Source organism: Amborella trichopoda, chromosome 6 (assembly GCF_054954075.1).
Source record: "Amborella trichopoda isolate Santa Cruz 75 chromosome 6, AtrichopodaSantaCruz75HAP2 v2.0, whole genome shotgun sequence".
In the NCBI taxonomy this organism is placed as follows: domain Eukaryota; kingdom Viridiplantae; phylum Streptophyta; class Magnoliopsida; order Amborellales; family Amborellaceae; genus Amborella; species Amborella trichopoda.
This window is the reverse complement of record NC_142341.1, coordinates 11,649,475-11,672,221: the sequence shown is the minus strand read 5'-3', so window position 1 is coordinate 11,672,221 and position 22,747 is coordinate 11,649,475. Positions and strand designations below refer to the sequence as shown.

At 39.0% G+C, this 22,747-nt stretch overlaps 1 protein-coding gene across 26 annotated transcripts in view; it reads right to left on the bottom strand.

Annotated features, from left to right (window-relative positions):
- Nucleotides 1-2,541: 2,541 nt before the first annotated feature.
- LOC18438113 (uncharacterized) overlaps nucleotides 2,542-22,747 on the bottom strand; it is a 67,221-nt gene continuing 47,015 nt past the window's right edge. For 10 of the 26 annotated variants that reach the window (XR_016056786.1, XR_016056781.1, XR_016056775.1 and 7 more), the window contains 4 exons: nucleotides 11,065-11,151; nucleotides 10,646-10,721; nucleotides 10,472-10,528; nucleotides 2,542-3,018 (listed from right to left, as the gene is read on the bottom strand). Coding sequence is in view for 11 of the 26 variants with exons in the window: in XM_011626594.3 (XP_011624896.2) it covers nucleotides 2,944-3,018; nucleotides 10,472-10,528; nucleotides 10,646-10,721; nucleotides 11,065-11,151 (295 nt within the window). In the remaining 15 variants the exon portion in view is untranslated. Of the gene's footprint in view, nucleotides 3,019-10,471; nucleotides 10,529-10,645; nucleotides 10,722-10,800; nucleotides 11,152-22,747 lie in introns of all 26 variants that reach the window. The other 16 variants (XR_016056782.1, XR_016056778.1, XR_016056784.1 and 13 more) reach the window with 3 other exon arrangements.

Below are 22,747 nucleotides of genomic sequence, written 5' to 3'. Positions count from 1 at the left end.
TCATGTAATTTCTTTCCAAAACAAAAGCAGTAGTTCGTGAGTAGATTTAGAACTTCTAGTAGTTGATTTTGAAGACTTTTGGTAACCCAATAGACGAAATTTACACCGACATCGATATGATTTTGATATTTTTAAAGTATTATCATATTTGAAAGAGGATTTTGATTTTATTTTGCTACAACATATTATGTTGCAAATCATGTGTTTTTTTTTACCTTTTTTTATTTATTTTATTTTATTTTTTATTTTTTTACGATATATTTACATGTTTGGTTGATGACTTGATATATTTATTTGTTTATTTTTTCAAGTTGACTTTGTGTATCGTTTCTAGTCTAGACTTCTAGTTTCCTGCAATTATATTTGGAATTTCAAGCATTTTAATGTCTTACAAGTTGCAATCTCCTTGACACTTGTATTGGTAAATCTGTTATGTGGTTGTAGTATTACATTTTTGTTTGTTTAACAAAGAGTTTGTGGCTCTAAAATTGCCTTAAAAACTCTCAAAAGCTTAAAACTATGGCCTATTAACTTCGCTGTTTTTTATGTTTGGGGCGAGGGGGTTCAATTTTGGTGAGGTCACCCTATCTTTTGAGTGGACGCCCAAGCACTCAAAATGGGCGCCAAAGCACTCAAAATGCCTAGGTGCCCAAATCCGCAAGTTTGAACACTGGTCGACACATTACTGGCTTGATGCACGAGTATGTGTGGGCAACCTCGTATATTACAAAAGCAAAAACAAGTGACAAATTACTTGTATCCATGAATCATGAAGTAGAAAGATATATTTTACCCGTAAACGAAAGCAAGATGACAATTAAACTAATGAAAATGTTTTGATAAGGTTGTATAAGTAAAGCCCCACCTCAAAACCCACTTAAAATAGCAGTTCTGACATTGAAAAACCTTCAAATAGATCACCTCGATCTTAATCACGAAGTTGTAAAAAAAAAATAGAGAAAGATTTCAAGCCCTAAAAAATATATATTATAATAAAGGAAAAAGTTTATATAAAGTTGTAACCTTAAAATGTAGAATAAAAGATGCACCTTAAAAATCCATAGGAAAATATTGTTTTAATGTTGAAAAACCTTGTAATTGATCATTTTGACATCGAGATGTATGAATATGCAAAGAAAAAAAAAAAGATTTTGAGTCCCACAAATGGTGCCATCTTGCAATACATTATCTAGACCTTCTTCAAGATTTTCGTATGTTTTAAAGATCTACCTGATTTTAACCATTTTTGGAGTTTAAAATTTTACAGTTAGATACAAAAATAGATTTTTCAATAATCCTAAGAATTTTTCACACTACAATTACCTATTATGATAAAATTTGGAGGTACCCCTTAATTGGATTGTTTAAGGTTGTAACCTTGTAGAAACCACACCCTATAACAAAATGGAAAAAGTTTATTTAAGGTTGCAACCTTAAAATGTATAATTACATGTGCTCCTCAAAAATCCGTCACAAAAGGTTATTTTAATGTTAAAAAAAGTTCTAATTGATCATCTCAACATCGAGATGTATGAATATGAAAAAAAAAAAGAAGAAATATTTTGAGTCCCAAAAATAATGCATCTTGCAATACATTACCTAGACCGTCCATTTTCAAAAATTTTATGTTTATAGATCTACTTGATTTTAACCATTTTTGGAGTTTAAACTTTTATAATTAAATATGAAAATAGATTTTGAGATAATCCTAAGAATGTTTTTCATCAAAATTACATGTTATGATAAAATTTGGAAGTGCACCTTAATTGGATTGTTTAAGGTTGCGACTTTCTAGAAACCACACCCCTAACAAATTATCTAAATTGTCTATTTTACCTTAAAAATAAGTGTTCATGGATTTACAAGACCTGTATCATTTTTTTAACTTCAAATTTTATAGTCAATTTATGAAATTTATTTTAGAACGGCTTTCCGAACAAAATTCGCGAAAGTTTTGCTTTGTTTTCATGAAGCCTAAGTAAGAAATTCTCTTTGTTCCAAACAAACAATTGGATAGTTGGGGAAATTTTCCCAAACTACCACGTTGATCTTGTGTGTCAAGATTAATTATTTGGTTATTTAACGTCTGTCTATTTTAAAATTGTAACCAAATAGTTCAATGTCCAAAGGTCCACGGGTAAAAGCAATATAAGACACGGCCCTACTTTGGCACCCATGTTGAGAATGGACTGGAGCACCTTGGCGTAATACAAACGAGTCCTATGATGAAATCTCTTACTCCATTCTCACCAAAAGTAGAGACCCAAATCCCCACCGACTTACCTTTTTTTTTTTTTTGACCTTTGACAACCATGCTTCCCAAGCGAATTACCAAGTTCCCTAAATACTGGTTTCATAAAGGCAACAACCAAGTTCCCTAAATACTGGTTTCATGAAGGCAACAAATGCCTAGAAAAATCAGCATATTCAAAAGGAAAATAAACATCCTTTCTTCTGGTACAATTCAGTGTCAATTGTCTTAAGATTGTCATAAAAAAAAAAAAAAAAAAAAAGACAGAAAAATCCATCTGAGGAATGATATTGGAAAAAAAGGGAAAAGCCACAATTGGCTAATTTTTCCCTGATATATTTACATAACTGTCTGAATATCGTGCACAAGAGAGGGAAATTACTCTTGCAAATACACATCGATCATAAAAGAAGTCCTGAGTTTCACTATCTAATTAGCCATAAATTCCACTCGATCTATGAGCAGTTTTTCTCATTTAACACTAAAATAATACATTTGTACAGGTTTTTTTAGAGATGTTATTTTAAATACAATTAAAGGAGAAACTATATCCAAAAATAATTGCTGCTCATGTTTTGGAATCCACAAGCAAGAAGAAAGAACCGAGGAGTGGCGAACAGTTTGGTTTCTTAGTCAAACCATAGTGAGAAGTTATAAATACTTGATTCCTTGATATCATGACTTGGGAAATTTTAATCCATCTCGAGTAGAGGATGAGTCAAGCGCCAATTTGATTGTGATCGGCCTCTCAGATCATGGTACAAGACCTGTAAAATTAAATAATTTCCATCGTAAACTCCAAAGCATCGGCAAGCATAATAGGAACTTCATAAAACAATAGCATACAGGACTGGATTACAAAAGTTTCTCACATTCTTCTCTGTGTTCTAAAACTTGCTGATATGACTTGAAACCGCCCCGAGTAAGATCAGGACTGGTAAGAACAAGAAGAAAATGGGGACTCGAGCGAGTCTAAGAAAAGAACTATGCTGTTTGTTTCCTTTTTTTTTTTTTTCAAGTTGGAAACCTGTGGACTCTTCCCCATTTGCAATCCTTTTTCATCAAATTTTCACATCCACAAAAACTTTTTGGATCAAAGCCAATATTGACACACGATCAAAACATCAAGAACTGCTCATTTTATAACTCAAAACCCATCATTTCTACCGATTTTTCCAATAAATTTCATGAATTTTTCTACCGATTTTTCCAATAAATTTCATGAAATTTGTATAAAAATATCCACATTGGAGCCCTTTAATGCACATGTGACACAATTTCTCCAATAAAAAAATGTATTATAAAAGATATAGAATCAAAAGTATTATTTTTTATTGAAAAATATCTCCGTACACCCTTCTTTTAAGTTTCATTTCTACCCCAGGTTTCAAAACATATCGTGCCACAAAGAGATTCATGTATTATATCTTCTAATATTTTAGACTAACTTTACCCCATCTTTTTAACCCAAACAAAATTTCAAGAGGCATTTTTTTTTTATTCATTTCTAAAACCCTTTCTCTTTCCCTTTTTTCTCCCCACACCTCTCCTTTTTTTTTTTTTTTTAATATTGAAAAATATCTTTTAAAAAAATATACTTTTTTAATATTAAAAAAAAATGGAAGCTTGGGGAAAAAGACACGAAGAGAAAAAGAAGGGCTTCAAAAAGAAATATAAGGGAGTTTAGTAAGAAATAGAAAAAAAGAAGTCTTTTAATTCCTTTTTGGATTAAAAAGATGGGGTAAAATTTGTCTAAGAAGTTAAAAGATATAATACATGGGATCTATATGGCACAAGATATGTTTTGAAACCTCGAGTAAAAATCAAACTTAAAAAGATGGTGTATGGAGATATTTCCCTTTTTATTTTTTTCAGCAAAAATCCTCGGAATTTTAGAAAAATCATATATATTTTCTTTTTATGATTTATTTCATTTCTTGCAAAATTTCATTAGGTCTGTAGTTGTAGAGAGTGTCATTTTCAATCTACAAAGGCATTGCATGACTAAGAACAATATTTCGTAGAATTCAATTTTTTTTATCGTGTTTCATTTTTTCTGAAGAAAACCTTGGATTTTCTTAAAAGTAATATATTTCATTTTTTTTTTTTGAGAGGATGGGGGGCTGTTAGATTTCGTTAGGTTTTTTGTTCGAGAGTGTAATCTTCAATCTACAACAGGTAATGCACGAGTCAACAATATTTTCCTAGATTGCAAATCTTTTGTTGTTGTTTTATTTTTCTAAAAAACTATTGAATTTCCATAATTTCTTCATGAAAATTTCATGAAAAATAAAAAATAACAATTTCAAAAATAAAGTTTCATCAAAATATCTAATGGATAAATAATAAAAATAAATAAAAAATTTCTAAAGGACTAGTCCAATTTTCTTCACAAATCAATATAAAATCATTTCTTAAAGCTTTTGGTTATTTTTATAAAAATTTTACCAGCTTCGTACGGCCAAACTAAATGGACTGGTACCGATCATCCAGTTTACTGAGCCGGCTCGGAACTAGCAGGCACCTAATTCTGTCGCATAAGTTATTAATTTGCAACCATGGGATTCAATCATGAAGTTATTAAGGTCTCAATTAATCAGTTCATAGGGACAAGAATCATATGATGGCCATCATTCATCGAGAAAAAGATTAAATTCAGAATAATATGAAACCAATTAATATAAAAAGGGGGCAATTTATAAAGTTCAGCTAAGAGATTGAACTACTTAACATTTTACCATCTTTCGCTTTGACTTCAAAAAGCTCATCAAAACCCTGATAAGGACATCATACTATTAAAGTTTTAATTTGAAATTTTTTGGAGATTGAAAACTATGGTATTTGTTCTTTCTATTTATTTTTTAGAGAATTCAAGGGTAGTTTAGTCTTTCATTATATTATTTTAGTGAAGGGTACTTTATGTCAATATGTATGTTCAGGACAAATAATAAAAAAGGGAAGTTCAGCACCTATGATGTTTTACTTTTGAGATATTTGACAAAGAAAAACTCCTAGAAGGCTTTTAAAACTCAATTTCTTTTTCTTTTCTTTCCCATCTATCTCTTTCCTCCCCTTCCCCTAAATTCTGTTGTCTACCTTTCTTTTCCTTGTTCCCTTTTTCTTTCCATGAATTATTTAGTGCTCTTTCTTATTCCTTCATTTTTTTCTCACTTATTTTTTGTGTTTTTCTTCTAGTTTTTTGGCTCTTTTATAACCCTCCAAATCAGTAACCACTCCCATAAAGAACCCACTAAAACCTTAGAAGTAGTTCAAGATTAACCCTCAATAAAATCACTTGAAACACATAAATCCAAAACCCTAATTTATTTTTACACCCCATTAGGATCCGAATTCTAGTACTCGTTGGGGAGACATTAGGGAATTAATATAAAGTCCTTCTACACCAACTTTTTCTCTCCGACTTCTAAACTAGCTTCAAAATGGGATGGGGATCAATTTCTATTTCACTAATTTTGTTTACAGATATACTTCAATCTACTAAGGATTCAAAATCTCATCTCCCAGAGATTAAAATAAATTCCTAAAATTGCATGTTACACAAGTTTGTTCATATGGTTTTGTGGATGACTGCTCATAGAAAATGCAGATCAGCCTTATTTCAATTTAAAGATCCTCAAAACACATTTTATGGTCTCGTAATGAAAGATTATAAAGTGGCTCATCTTAGGTCTCATCAACTTGATATCCGAGCAAGTTGTCCTAGGGCTAGAATCCTTTTTAAATTTGCTGAGGATATGTCCTAGAGTTTAAGGTCTCCATTAGGTCATTAGGGTGTTGTCCCTCTGCCATAATGCCCCTTAGATGCTGTCCAACTTTGTGATATACTCTTTCTTAATGTTTTTAACTGTTTTCCTATGGTTAACAGAGTGCATGACGTTTTTGGTTGCAGCCCTAGAGTTCTCAGGTTAGGAACGTTGCTCAAGTGGCCTTCTAAAGCATAGGAAGTATCCTTCCTTAAGTCTAGGAAAGTTCTATATTAGGGTTAGGCGAGTTCAGATCCATGACAAACCAAGGCAATGTGAAACAGGGTCATGGTTGGGGCAAAGGCCATGGGCATGGTCAGATCAGGTCTGATTGGCAACAAGCCATTCTACAAAGACTTGACTAACGTTATGACTCCCTCCAACAGATCAGGGAGCAATTGGCATGGACTGCACAGGCAGTGGGTGTTAGGGTGGCGCTTCCTCTTGACCCTCCACAAAAGTCTCACAAAATCTGAGCGTGCATGGTTCTGTGAAGAGTTAAACACTAGATGATAGAAGATGGAGACCATGATGAAAATTCTTATGAGGATCCTAGATGGCATCATAAAAAAGAGCAGATTGAGGATAGATTAAACAGAGCATCATCTAGTCTTACCTCTTGTGACTAAGGAAGAGGTAGAGAGTCCAATTCCGAGAGAGGGTCACTTCCTCTTGAAGGAATTTAGTGAACTTGCTCCAGGAGAGCTTCCCGATGGCTTTCCCACTATGAGAGATATACAACATTGTATAGACCTCATTCTTGGATACAGTCTCTCACACTTCGCCCTTTATTGGACGAGTCCAGCAAACCATAAAGAGTTGCATAATCAGGTTATGGGACTGCTATGGAAAGGACTTATACAAGAAAGTTTGAGTCCGAGGCTGTCCCTGCACTCTTTAACTCCAAAAACAGATGGTAGTTAGAGAATGTGTATTGACAGCCATACCATCAATAAGATTACCGTAAATTATAGGTTTCCCATGCTAGGCTTGATGACATATTGAATATGTTGAGTAGCTCTAAGATTATCTCCAAGGTTGACCTCAAGAGTGCATGCAATCAGATTTGACCTAGAGGTGATGGCCTTCAAAACTCGTGAGGGTCATTATGAGTGGCTAGTCATACCCTTTGGTTTCTCCACCGGACCAAGCACATTTGCGCATCCAATAAACCAAGTTTTACGACCATTCATTGATAAATTTGTGGTCGTATAATTTGATGATAATCTAATATGTAGTATTAACTGAGACAATCATCTAGTACTCCTATAGCAAGTAATAGAGATCTTGAGGGAGTACAAGTTGTATGTCAACCTAAGTGCACCTTCTTGATTGGAAGTTTGATTTTTCTGGGCTACATTGTTTCAACATAAGGGATTAAGGTTGATTTTTCTGGGCTACTGTGATTAGCTTTGTTTGAATTTAAAGTGTCCTAGAAATGTGCTTTTACGTCTTGTAATAGAAGATTAGAGAGTGACTGATCATTTAAAGTGTTCTAGAAATGTGCTATTATATCTTGTAATGGAAGATTAGAGAGTGACTGATCTTAGACTACATCAAATACACATGATCATGTGTTGGAGAACTAGGTAAAATGTCAAATAGTTCATATTTTTAATAAATTTCCCCCGAGAAAAAGAATCGGATGCTGGTTCACAACAAATTTGCTGGCAACCAAAACAAGAGCAATACTGGAAGGAAAAACCTGAAGAAAACTAAAAATGGTAAATGGATGGTTTGTCCCAAGTTACAAAGGAAATAGATCTGGCAGTTGGAGGAAATGGGAATAGGTATATAAATGTTTTTCTAATACTAGCGGCAAAAACAAAAAATAATCTATGCTTGTATTTAGGGTCTTCTAGGAAAACAAACCATGTAAGATGCTTTTAGCAGTAGTTTTCTGACAATCTGAAACCAGATATGCATATCATCAAGTGGTTGTCTGAGGGGCAAATGACACGACTTTCCATCTAGCAAAAGTGCTTGTTTTTTTAAATGAAGGTACATTTTGAAATACCCATATTTCATAGCTTCCTGAAACAAAAAATAAAGGCATTTTAAATACCTAGATTTTAAGGGCTCTTTTTTATTTAATAACATGAAAATATGGGGTATGAAGATAGAAAAGACTTTAGGACCAGATAGAATCTCGATAAAGGTTTGGAAGTACAAAAGGGAGATCAACATAGACTGGTTGACCAAGCCGTTTAACAAGGTGTTGAAAACAAAGAAAATGTCAGACGAATGGCGGAAAAGTATTGCGGTACCTATTTACAAGAACAAAGGAGACATATAGAATTGTGCGAACTATCGTAGGATCAAACTTATGAGCCGCACTGTGAAACTGTGGGAGAGAGTGATTGAGCAATGACTAAGGCATGAAACAAGTTTATCAGAAAACCAATTTGATTTTATACCAGGGAGGTCAACAATTGAGGCTATTTTCCTACTTAGACAACTGATTGAGAAGTTTAGGGTGAAGGGAAAAGACCTCCACATGGTCTTTATTGATCTAGAGAAAGCTTATGATAGAGTACTTTGAGATTTAATTTGGTGGGTGTTGGAAAAAAAAGGACTCTCCAGATACTATATTGACTTGGAGAGATATATGTACGAGGGAGCACTAGCTAGTGTGTGAGTATTGAGTGGAAAGACGAGTAAGTTTTAAGTGACAATAGGTCTACATCAGGGATCAATGTTGAGCCAATACCTCTTTGTATTAATTATGGATGACTTAATTAGGCAGCTACAAGATGAAGTACTGTGGTGTATATTGTTCGCGGATGACATAGTTTTGATCGATGAGGCCCGAAGCAGCATCAACAGTTAGATCTTTGCAAGGATGCTCTACAATTTAAAGGTTTTAAAATTAGCCAGACTAAAACAGAGTATATGAAATGCAAGTTTAATAATAATAGGAGTAGAGACAAGGAATCAGTTAATATTGACAGTCAAGAAATACCAAAAAGTACGTACTTACGATATCTTGGATCGATAATCTAGGAAAATGAAGAAATTGAGGAAGATCCCACATATTTCAAAGCTGTGAGGGAGAAGAAGAGATGTGCAACAAACCCATAGGGTGAGTGTAGCTAAGCTGAGGATGTTGAGATAGATGAGAGGCAAGACAAGACGGTATAGAATTCAAAATGAATACATTCAAAAGAATTTAGGTGTGGCTCCAATAGGCAATGAGATAACAAAAAGTAGATTTAGGTGCACTGGCCATGAACAACGCAGACCCAGTATAACACCTGCTAAGAGGTGTGAATCGGTTCCCGTGAAAGGTTACAAAAGGGCAAGAGATAGGACCAAAAGGGCATGATTGAAAGTAGTGAGAAAAGATATGGGAACTTATGGCTTCATTGAGGGATAGAGCAGAACGACGGACAAGGATTCGTGTAGCCGACCCAAATAATTGAGAAAAGGCTCTCGTGCATGTAGTTTTCTTCGCAGCTAGTGCGCCCAGCAAACTACAGCTTGAAAGCAAGAGGCAAGGCTAGCCTAGCACAAAAGCCATTGCACTAACACGCATCCGTTTTCTTGCTTGTCTTCGCTGGCTCGAAAGCCAACAAGCAACGAGTAACACGAAATCCGTTGCGCTAACGCACATTCGTTTTCTTGCTTGTCTTCGGTGGCTTGAAAGCCTATGTCAATTGATGAGTTCTTTCTTCTCCTGTTGTCTCCTTCATCGCAATGACTCTCCCCGTTCAAGAAGTGTTTTGGTGATCGAATTACGATGATGATGATGATGATAATCTTGAAAAAATGGGTATTTAAAATACCCTTATTTTGCTCCCTGTATACTATCTAAAAGGCACTCATGAAATACGGGTGCTTCAAATACTTGTTACAATGTTATACATTTTTTGCTTTTTTTTTTTTTTGGAAAAGTGGTTTTGGCAAAAGGGCACTATCGTTAATTAACCTTTTTATAAAACCATATGAAGAACTATCTAGTTTCGAATTATTAGAAATCAGGTATCCCACCTCTCAACATCTTACATGGCTTCTCTCCTAGGAAATCCTCGTATTTATTCAGGTCCTGAACCAAATCCCCATATCAAGCTTAACCATATCGTCTATATGGGTTTAATCACAAACTTACAATAAGTTTGTAATTTATGCTTCAAGAAAAAGATAATCCTTTTGTCACACTAGTTTGATCTAAGCAATCGATCAAACATTAGGATGAATTTATAACATATGTATGTATTTAAGGGCATATGTACGTGTTTATGTGTAATGTGTTTGTGTATATTATGGGAACTATTAATTGCATGAATTTTTTATACAGGAAAAACCCACAACCTGTGGATCCTAGGCTGGGGGTACCTTGGAAGTTGCCAGTTGTCCTATCCACATCAAAGTGTTAGGAATCTAATGGTTGTAGATGTTTTCCTCCATAGAGGTAGGCCCATATGTATAAGTCAATCAATACTTAAAGGAAACTCACCACTTTTTGATCGTCTCCTCCACTACAGATATACTCATCATTTGGAGCCACAGCAACCTACAGTTTTCAGTTTCAGTTCACCCAAGACCACATCAACAAACAGTTATAAAGGCCTATGTTGAAGAGTAGAACTAAATATATTAGACAAAAGCAAGAAAACGTTCAGTGACGCACAGTGTTAGCACACCGAGTGTGGCTGCTCATGTGCCGGATGCAAGGTTGCCCAAGTGCAACATCCCACATTGCAACACTGCAAGTGCCATAAATGATCAAGCTGATATACCTCAAAAGAGAAGGGAAAGCTCGAAAACAGTGCTTGGAACACCTACATCAATTCATGTAGGTACTCCCGATCAAAGCAATGCATGGATTGTTCCTTTTCTTTCACCATTACTTTGATGCACAAGGTTGCTTATTTAGCAGAGGCTAAAATAGTCACTTAGGAAAAAGATAAGATCAACGCAAGTAGTGGTTTACTATTCCAAGATTGTGGGGCACCAGTAATACTTAAGCAGGTGTTCCAAGCATTTGGTTTGATATTTTCCATATGAGAAGAAAACAAAATCATCAAAAGGAAAGAAAAATACACAGACCTCCCATTGCCACTTGCCGTGACTAATATTGGTGCCTCATGAAGCCAACGAGCATCATTTACACCTTGGTCCCCCTCATCCACAAATCTGCAGGGCAATAACATGACACATTTAACATAATAAGAATCAAGAACTCAGTAACACAATCTTGAGATGAGCACACCAATCACTGCTTCTATTAAAAGAAAAATAAAAAATAAAACAAACTCTTTACTGTTGCACCTGAGTAATGCAGCAGCGCCTCAACTTAAAAGATAGCAGTATTGGTTCATATAATAAATTCATGAATAACAACAATGGATGTTGTTGTATGAAAGGAGTGGCTATGTGGAACTCAAGGTATTAAATAAATTTTTTTTTTCTTTTATTCAATATACCTGAATTCCACTTACATGTGCCACCATACACTGCTGTAATTTTTATTTTTAAAAATAAAAACCATCGAGGAGCAATAAACAATCTTCCACTATAGTTTTGAGTATAATATATGTTTCCTGGAAATTCACAGAAATATTGAAATAAGGCTGAAAAATACTTAAACCTACTGAGAAGACTTTCTTGATGGTGCATAGTTACCCTCACAAGTCTTGATCACCCCACACCACATTCCCTGACTGATAGCACACTTTGTCGCTTTTGATATTGTTGGAATTTCATAGAAGGGATAGGAAGTTTAGGCAATATCTCTTACTCTAGGGTTTTAGAGAGCATGGAAACCTAACTAGGGTTTGTAGGAGCCATAGTTAGCAAGTCGGGGACTATCAATAATTTGGCTCACCATAAAATCAGAAATAAATCGTTTTTTTTTTAAAAGTTGGATGAAAAAATCGGGTAAAAAATAGGGATCGGCAAAAATACTTTATATAAAGATATTGCAAATATATCGGACTAGGCTCAAAAATTCGGAGTGAAAAAAAAGGATAAGTTTAAAATATTAGAAATTTTGAACTAGGATACATGTGAGGGAACACGATTCACTTGACACTTGAGGAAACACAACTAATTTTAGATGTATTGAACTTAAAGTAAATTTTCACTTACTCAAATTAAAGATGGAGCTGCAAATTAAAAGTAGGTCTAAATTGTAGGCCGTAGATTGCTCAAACTTGATGCAAAATAAAGGTGTAAGTGTAAAGACGAAGCTATTGACCCATCGTGATGTAAAGACAAAGGACGCGAGTTGTACAAAGCTATCGCTTGTTTTATGCAGCGAAGAGAATGCACAAAGAGAGAAGAGAGAAGTGGATGCAGAGAAACGAATGCAGAGAGAGAGAGTGAGAGAGAGTTGTGTGCACACAGAGAAATGGAGAAAGTGAGAGAGAGAGGGGGAGTAGGTGATTATGGATGTCTCAGAGAGGAGCACAGAAGAGCAGGCACAGGTATACGCAGAGGTTTTTAAGATGATGCTGTCTTTTAGAAGCAGATGGTGAACCTCTGTGAAGAAAATCAGATGCATGCACTGCGTCAAAATCATGGTGTTGGTGTTGTCTTTCTGACGCTGACGGATTGTTAAATTAGGTTTAGGGAAAGGCCCTAACGTGTATTTTTTCCCTAATTTATTTTTCCCTAATGTAACGTTTGAGTTATGCTAAATTTGGGGATTTTTGATAGTTAATGTTGAATCGGTGCTTTGAAAGTTCTCTCTATCATATGGTTCTCTGTTTTCCCTAATTTCTGTAAGATGTTAAATTTTTCCTTAATTTTCACTGATCTGTGTTGTTTTCTCTCTCTGTTTTTCCTAATCAATGTACCCCTAATTTCTTTAAGATGGTTCTATTTTTCACTAATCTATTTACCCCTTATTACTTTGAGATTGTTCTCTATCATATGGTTCTCTTTCTCTCTCTCTATGTACCCATCAAGCATCATAAAGAATGATTCAATAATTAGTAAAAAAATCGTAAATAACATGAGAAATTTAGAAAGCTCCAATATGCAACGAGCCCGTTTTAGGGTTAAAAAAAAAAAAAAATCTAAAATGTAACTTGATGATAAACCCTAGCACGCACAAGATAATAAACCCTAACAGGAGATATTCTTTTGCAGGGAAATTTTTTTTTCCCAAAAAAATATTGTTTTCTAGAAGGTATAAAAATGGAAATTTCATGAAACAAGAAAAAGGTAAAATGAACTTTCAAAAAAACAAAATTTTAGAGGTGATTAGTAGAAATTTTTTTTTTTTCTTTTGTTTTTGAGAAATGTGAACATTTGTATTGCTGTTAAGAAAGAGAGTACATGGTTAGTCCGAGAGTACCTCTAGACGGGATTGTTGGTAAAAAATAGGTCAACTGACCCTATACAAAAATTGGCTTATTAAGTTGCCTCTATACAAATGATTTACAATGAGTTTACAAAAAAAGGGCTTATAAAGTTGCTTGTATAATTGTATACAAGGAAATTTGTATCTTGGAGTACCCTCTGTGGTCCAAAGCAAAAAAAGAGTTGGACCGGGGTTAATCTTTGCCTTGGGCCCCGTCCTTGGCCAGGAGGTCAGCGAGCTTGTTTGACGTCCTCGATATATGCTTCCATGAGACAGCCGTAACCCTGCAGATGCATGCAATCTCGTCAAAAATCGAAGCCAGGTACCACGGAGGTGGGGACCTCCTAGTTGCCCATGTAATGATGTTGTACATGTCTCCCTCCACTATTAGGTTTTGCCCCTAAGAATGATCGAAATATTTAAGACCCCTGAGAACAGCCATTGATTCGGTATGTTGGGAGTCTTGGAAACCAAGATAATCGGAGTAAGAAGAAGAATATTGCGTTAGTGATCTCTAAAGAAGCCACCTGCTCCTGCATGACCGGGGTTCCCCAGAGAGCATCCATCAAAGTTAAGTTTAATGGCTCCATTTGGAGGTGGCTGCCATTTGCAAGATCTTTGCTTCTTCCTTGGTCGATGGAGTATAAGATTACCCCATTGACTTATGAAGGAATTCGCAGAGATACCCTGAAAAATTGTTGGTTAGAGGCCCAAAAGGTCACTAAGGATGTAACCTTATGAAAGAGTGTTGGGACGAGGCTAACATGTCCTTGGAAAATTCTGGCATTCCTTTTTGTCCAGATCACCCAAATGGTTGCTACCATGGCAGCCTTCCATAAGATTCTTCCATCCTTCGGCCATTAGAAAGCGTAATCCGAGACAAAAAAGGTTCTTGACTGTCATAAGTGCTACCCAGTAGACACCAAACAGTTGAAGCAGTATGCTCCAGAGTTCGTGTGCCACTTTACAATGGATGAATAGATGGGGATTGGATTCCTCCTCACACAAACACATGGAGCATCTCTTTGAGATGGGAATCCCTTTCTTTTGGAGGTGATAGACTGTAAGTTCCTTTTGAGAAGCCGCTATCCAGTTGAAGGCCTGAACCTTAGGGGTTGCAATAGTTTGCCAAACCTCGGATAGGGCAAAAGAAGGGTTTGGGGGGAAAGTGGGAGGTGCAAAGCTGCAGATAGGGATGAAGGAGAGGTGCAAAACTGCAGATAGGGAGAGGTGCAAAGCAGGTCCCTCCCTTGTACAGGAATGAAGGAGAGGTGCAAAGCTGCAGATAGGGAGAGGAAGTGATTAGTTTCCTCCTTCGATAAATTCCTTCTGAATGAGGGGTTCCATACTTTCGATATCCTTCCGTCATCAATTCTTCTACAATAGTAGAATCTCTATTTGCCGCAATGGAGTAAAGGAAGGGAAAAAGGTCCCTTATCGGCGTGTGTCCTAGCCAGAGATCTTACCAGAATCACACCCGTGTTCTTCTCTCGGGTGAAACCTGATGAATTTTTTGAACAAAGCAAGGGAGAAGGTGAATGACTTCCCTGCTCCTGAAGCATTGCTCCAAGGTCTCCTCTCTGGCACCCAAGTACTATCAGGGATCTTATATTTACTGCGTAGTACCTAAAACGAGAGGGCATCCGTCTGAGTAGCCAGGCGCCACCACCATTTCCCTAATAGAGCCAAGTTTTGTTTTCTGAGGAGCCTAATTCCCAGTCAACCTTGATGTTTAGGTAAGAAAACCTTATCCCTAGAGATAAGACGAAATTTTGTTTTCTCTGCCTGTCCTGACCACAGTAAGTTTCTCATGAGTTGGTCAAGCCGATTTGCCACAGATGAGGGAATTTGGAAAAGGGACATAAGGTACATAGGGGCGTTGGCCAAAGTTGCTTTGATCAGAATGATTCTGCCCACTTGATAAAGGTATCTCCCTTTCCACCCAGCCACTCTCCTATCATCCTTTTTAATCGCATGAGACCATTGTCTCTTTTTCGGTTTTCCCAGCCTGAGAGGTAGCCCCAGATAGATTGTGAGAAGGTTGTCGATTTTGCACTCCCAATCTGGGATAAGCTCTCTGATTTTGCCATTGGTGACAGCTACCTCCATCTTCTTTGGATTTACCATGTTAACCTTGAAACCCGTGGCCCTTTGGAAGCATTTCAGATAGAGCCTCAAGTTATCAATTTCACGAGGAGATGCATCTAGGAATACCAGAGTGTCATCTGCGTATTGCAGGAGCGACACTAATGGGCCTTGGTGAGAAGTTTTAAAGCCTGTGAGGAGACCTGACTGGTAAACTTGAGATAAAGATTGCCTAAAGACTTCAGCTGAGATGGCCACGAGGAAAGGGGATAGAGGGTCCCCCTGGCGCAGTCCCCTTGAGGAAAGAAAGACACCTTTCAAGGTTCCATTTATGAGGATCGAGAAATGTGGATGAGAGTAACAATCTCTCATCTAGTTCCTCCAGCGTTCTCAGAATCTCATACGTGCTATCGTTTCATCTAGTACGGACCAATTGACATGGTCATACGCTTTTTCCCAGTTGATCTTGAAAATGAGGCCAGGATTTTTGGACAAATGCCTAGAGTGGATACACTCGTAAGCGACAAGAGCTCCATCTAGGATTTGCCCATCTCTAATGAAGGTCGACAGAGAAGAAGAGATGATATTGGGCAAAACCTGTTGTAGTCTTGTGGCCAGCACCTTGGCCAGGATTTTATAAGTAGAGTTAAGCAGCATGATTGGGCGGAAGTCTTTCAGTTCCTCTGCCCCTTCAACCTTGGGAACCAAGGCGATAAAGGTGGAGAATTCCCCAGTGGAAAAATTCCAAGAAGAAACTCAAGAAATTTGAGCAAAAAGTCTCCCAAAAAATTTTGAATGGGGCAATGGGGAACCCATCTGGCCCAAGAGCTGTATCTTTGGCTAGGTCATCAATACGTTTTAGTATTTTCTCTTCTAGGAAAGGATGCTCCAGCCAAATAGCCTGGTCTTTCGACAAGGTGTGGAAGTCTAGGTCGGCCATTGTAGGTCTGGGACCGCGTGGAGTAATGTACAATGCTTGGAAGAAGTTTAAAATAGCTGATTCGATTTCTTCAGGCTGTACCAGATAGCTAATATTCGACTCGACCGTCGAAATGGTATTGTCTCTTCTACGGCAATTTGCTATCCAGTGGTAAAACCTGGTGTTATGGTCCCCTGCTTTGAGCCAATTGACTCTAGATCTCTAAAACCAATAAAGTTCTTTTTTAAGGGTGGTGAAGCATTCAAGTTTGGTTTGGGTTCTTAGGTCAAATTTAGGGGTTGTTAGAGTCCTGGACTCCTCAATACGGCCTAGGTCATGGATTGATTTTAGGAGAGAGGACTTAACCTGCGAGTAATTCCCAGGGATGGACTTACTCCAGGTCTTAAGGGAGGCTTTGAGAAGTTGAATCTTAGTTTGGAGTCTATATCATGCTCTTCCCTAGGCTTGGCCAAAAAAGGAGTTCCACTAGAATGGGATAAAGTTAGGTAAGGATTTTTCTTCAAGCTAAGCTAGTTCAAATCTAAAAGGTTTGGGACCCTGCCTAAAAGCCTGGGGCAAAGAAGGATAGGGCAATGGTCTGAAGTGGGTTTAGGCTGGGCCAAGGCATGGGATCTTGGAAAGAGTTCTTCCCAATCCAAAGCTAGGAGAAATCTATCGAGTTTAGAGAGAATAGGATGGGGGGAATGATTGGACCAGGTCAAGCGATTTCCTTGCAGTGGGATATCAAGGAGGTCATTTCTAAGATGAAGTCCGAGAAGTCTATCATACTCTGAGAGATGTTAGAGCTGGAGTTTCTCTCATGAGACCAATGAGTAATATTGAAATCTCTGCCCAAACACCAGACTAGATGGGGTAGGGAGGCTACAAAGTCCAATTTTGTCCAAAGGTGAGAACAACGGGAAACAGAGTAGGGCCCATAAATGGCTGAGAATTTCCATTGCAAGCCATTTGAGGATCGAGACAAGAGAACAATGGGAAGAAAGAAGGAGGTGCTCAGTGGAGTTCCATATCACCCATATACCCCCTAAAGCCCCTTCCGCAGGTAGGACGACCCATTGGCATCGCCTCCTACGCCAGACCTGGCGGATGAGGTGAAGGGAGGGCTCGGGTAGCTTAGTTTCAGTGAGAGCAAGAAGGGTGGGATGGTGTTTCAAAACCAAGTCCTTGACCGCCTCCCTTTTAGAGGGAATGTCCCAACCCTCTAATATTCCATGAGAGAATCTTCATGGTGTAGGAGAAGGAGAGGAAGAAGAGGCTAATCTAGCATACCGCCTCAAGGGGGGGAGAGAGAGGGAGGGAGGCCATCCGAAGGGAGCCCCTTGTAAGAGATGGTGGAAAAAAGGTTAAGTGCCCTTTGTCCTTTAAAACTCACCCTCAGACAACTCGGAGCGTCAGCAATAAGGAAACAGTGGGCAGGTCCTTCAGGGCCGTCATGCTGGAATCCCATAATGCGATAAAGATCCTTAATTCTTTCCAGTTCTCGATCATTCCCATCCCCATCGAACCCCTCGTCGATCTCCCTCACCAAGGGGGGCGAGACGGGCATGCCAGAGTTTTCAGGCAGAACAAAGGACAGCTCAGTAGGTGACAGGGGTGGAGAGAAAGAAGGAGATGGAGGAGGAGAGAAAGAAGGGTAGAGGTCAAGAGGGAGGTCTGTCGAGGGCTCAGAAAAAGATATAAAGAGGGGGGGTGGGTGTATCCAAAGAGCAAGGGGGGAGGTAGTGAGGATCAAAAGAGGGAGAGGGGAGAGAAGGTGGGGCAGAGAGAGAGGCAAAGGAGGGGAGGCCTTGCGAAGCAAAAACCAGAGGCTCGGCTAAAGAAAAAGGCGGTTCGGCAATCCCTTATCCCGAGCGCGAAGAGGGGAGACCGCGAGGTGGTCAGGGATGGCAGGGTACAAGGGGTGGAAGGGGTAGAGGGGGTAGGGGGAAGCAAAGAAGGTGACAGGGGGGGAAAAGGATAAAAGATGGTGGGAGTGGGAGTGGGAGTGGTGGTAGAAGGGGCAGTTGAAGTGGACGGTGTGAACCCTACAAATGTGTACCATGTGCGGAACGATCGGAAAGAGCAGGGCAAGAAGAGGGGAGATGGAGTTAGGATCAAGGGGGAAAGGCTCCGTGGAGTGTACCGCCTCAATGCCATAGTGAGGAGGAGGTAGGTCCATCGATGGAGAGGGAGAAAAAGAAAAAGGTAGGTAGGAGGGGGAGAGGAAGGAGGAAGAAGGGGGTCCTGGAAGTGGATGGCCGAAAAGCAGACGCATAGAGGAAGCCAGGAGAGGGGGGAGAAAAGAAGAAATCGCCAAAGGCGATAAGGAAACTTGAGAGGGAGAGGGAAAGGGGGGGAGGCCAAGAACTCGAGAGGGGGAAGGCAAAGAGATAGCATCGAGGGGAGAAAAGAGAGAGGGAGATGTGTTAGGGGATGGAAAAGAGGAGGTAGGTGGGGACGCCTACAAAGGAGAAATGGGAAGCCCACGCAGCAGAATCAAAAAAGGGGAGGGCGACAGGTGGCCAGGGGAGGGCTGCACGCAAAGGGACGTGGCAGTCGAGGAGGAGGGAGAGGCGGCGGGAGTAAATGCAAGGTCGGAGGCATGCAGAGCACCGGGGTACGTGGCACCCGAGGAAAGTAAGGGGTCAGAGGCCAATATAGCAGGGGACGAGTTCTGGCGAGCCGGGTCCTGACAAAAGGAGGGACTAGGTTTCGCAGGGTCCAACCAGGAGGATGGGCCGGGTACAAGAGGATATTCCTGAAGGGCTCTTTCCCGGGTCGATGCGGGGGGAGAGAGGCCAGGTCAGATTGAGAGGAACGTACTTCGGTTCTGACGGTTGTCAGGACATCAATCCTTTCTCGCGCCGGCTGAGGGTTGGTGGGCTCAATGTCATAGTCGTACCCTAACTGTACTGGAGGCTGTTGACAGCACTGCCAGAGGTTGGAGGTTTGGGATCCATGGCCTGGGGTCGCATCCTAAGGCTCGAAAAAGAGGCAGAGGCCTGGCGGGGGCGCCTCCTGAAGAGGTGGTTTTTACGCGTCACAGTTGTCCATGCATTAGGGTAAGTCGCCGGAGCTGGATTCGCCTGATGAAGAAGAGAGAGGAGGGGGGAGAAGCTCTCGACCACGAAAGGAAACCTCAAAGAAGAGACCGTCAACTTCAAGCCAGAGGCTAGAAGGGAAAAGGTTGGTGTCCAGCACCTCCAAAAGCAGGCGAATGGAGCCGAGAGGGAGAGTCTCAATCGATTTCCAATGAATAGAAATCAAGTCACCGCAAACTCCCACCACTTTCCTGAAGGTAGAGGGGGACCACACGTGAAGAGGAATATGGTAGAGGGTCAACCACACACGCTGTTTTCTGAAAGAGCCTTCAGAGGGGGACCACGCTCAGAGTAGGCAGGAAGCTCCACTGAAGGAAGAGGGAGAAGGATTGTGAAGAGCATGCAACGCTTGCTCACGGGACGAGAAGGAGAAGAGGAAATCCCCACTAGAGATGCGTCTGCAAGTGAGAGTAGGTTCTCCCCAGTTGAGCTTGGCCCACCGCTCTATGCCTCTAACATCGTCACGTTTATGTTGGAAAGTGGCCACCAAGCATGAGGCAAGTTTTAGCTTAAGCTAGGTAGCTTCTTGAGATGGGGTAAAGATTATGCAAGGAAGGAAAGGGGAGGAAGAAGGAGAGAAACTCATCCCAAACAAGTTAGGAGGGGCGACGGGAGCAGAAGGTGATGTTGTTGAGGCCACCACCTCTGAAAAAGTGGCCTCAGGTGGTAGTACGGACTCAACTTCGGGCTGCTTAGGTCATACAGGACGAGAGGGCTGGCTGCGAGGGGGAAATGGAGGGAAGGTTTTGGGGTAGAGAGAGTAGATCTGGTCCCAACTAAGAGTAGGATGGCAAGGAGGACGATGACGACAACGACTCATGAGAGAAATTTTTGCGAAATCATCAAAGTCATATTTCCTTGCCAAACATTGAAGAACTTCTAAAACAATTTATGTAAATATAAAAAAATCGCGTTTTAAACTTCTTCATGAAAAAAAGTGTTTTTTTTACGCTCTTTTGAAAAAATCGCAAATTAAAATGTTCGTAAAAAAAAACTCCAATTTTTTGAAAGAATCGCACTTAAAACAGTAATTTGCTAACTATGGTAGGAACCCTTAGGAACAAATTGGGGCTGGGCTTGAAGGCATAGAATCCTCCCATAGCTTGGTATACCCCTTTTTCTTCTCCAAACATCAAAACCCTATTTAGGGTTTCAATGTGCCACCCTTGTCTTATCAAATTTTGGGTGGCATGACCCATTTTGAAAGGGGGGAAAGTGAAAAACGAATTTTCAACGAACGATAGAGAGAGACTTTGTGCATGGAGGAGACATAAATATGTGTCTAGAGAGAGAGCGACTCGGGAGAAAAAATTTCTTCCCCTATTTGGATTAGAATTCCTTCATTAAGTATTACCTATTCAATGGCACAATTTGACCAATAGAAACTTAAGAAATTTGTGGGGTGAAAAAGAACAAATCTAAGCCATCCATCCCAAAAATCCGCCATCATGAATTTGGAAGGATTATTAGGAGCTTTATCCCTTTATAATTTGACCCAAGTCCAACTTCTAGTCGAATTAGAGTTATAACCATTTCTAGCCTTGCACCTATGTAAATGACTTCTTGAACATCAACTCTTCTAAAAGACTTGAATACCGAACTTCACATTAAGGAGAAGATGAAGTTGTTTAATTTTATTTTCCCTTTAGATTCTAGAGCATCCCTCAAAAGTTCCAACTTTGTGTTGACGTTGTTTCGGGTCTCCAACGATCAAAACTGTCATCTACGAACATGCACCACAGTACCTCATCTTGTAGGTGCCTAGTTAAGTCGTCCATAATTAAAACAAAGAGGTACAGGCTCAATGCAGACCCCTGATGCATACCTATTGTCATTGAAACTCACTCGTCTCTCCACTAGTTCGTACACTAATTAGCACTCCATCGTATATATCTCTCACCTAGTTGATGTAGTATTTGGAGATTCCTTTCTTTCTCAACACCCACCACATCAAATCTTTAGGTAACTCTATCATAAGCTTTCTCTAGATCAATAAAAATCATGTAGAGGTCTTTTCCCTTCGCCCTAAACTTCTTAATCAATTGCCTAAGTAGGAAAATAGCCTCGGATGTTGACCTCCCTAGTATAAAACCGGATTGGTTTTGTGGTACACTCGTTTCATGCCTTAGTCATTGCTCAATCACTCTCTCCTAAAGCTTCGTAGTGTGGCTCATACCACAATAGTTCGCACAATTATATGTCTCCTTTGTTCTTATAAATAAGTACCACAGTACTTTTCATCCATTCGTCTGGCATTTTCTTTGTCCTCAACACCTTGTTGAATAGCTTGGTCAGCCAATCAATGCCACTCTCCCCCATGCATTTCCAAATCTCTATCGAGATACCAATTGGTCCTAAAGCCTTTCCTATCTTCTTCATTTTCAAAGTTTCTTTCACTTCGACATCCATCCTACGAATGTATCTATGACCTCCGCCTTTTTATACCAGCGGTTCCTTCTATCGCTTTGTTCCCATTGTGTTTGTTATTTTTAAAATAAGTTCTCCACCTTTCGCTAACCTCTTCATTGTTCACCAAGTCCCGTTAATCCTTACTCTTAATGCATTTAATATGGTCTAGATAGTTACTCTTAATGCATTTAATATGGTCTACATCGTTGCACCTTTTCTCTCATTTTTGCCAATTTGAAGACATCTTTTTCACATTCTCTTATTCCTAGTTTACTGAATAGATTATCATATGCCTTAAGTTTAGCCTCACTTACTATTTGTTTAGTATTTTTCTTAGAATTTTTATATTCTTCTAAGTTTGATCATTTCTATTACCCTGCCAAGTTTTATATCATCATCATTTTTTGCTAATGGCCTTCTGAACCTCATCACTCCACCAAGTTTCTTTATCGGAATTTCTTTTCCTTCTAGATTCACCAAAAACGTTTTTTACTACTTTCTTAATACAGTCAACCATCTCATTCCAATTGACCTCATGTTCAGAGTTTTATTTTCCTTCTTTAAGTAATTTATCCATAAATAAGTCTGTTTTCTCAATTTTTAAATTCCACCGCTTAGTTTTTGGACATCTATTAATTTCAATGCTTCTCTTCCATGTCTTTATGGAGACGTCGATAACAACGAGCCTATGTTGGGTAGTCAAACTTTCTACTGAGATAACCTTGCAGTCTTTAACGATCTACCTTCTTAACTAGGAAAAAGTCTATTTGGCTTTTTTGTGATCCATTTTTATAAGTTATTAAATGTACATCTCGCTTTTCAAAGGAAATAACAATAACAATTATATCCAAGTGAAAGTAAACTATAATCCTGAAGACTATGTAAAAATCATATTCCTTAGGATTATCA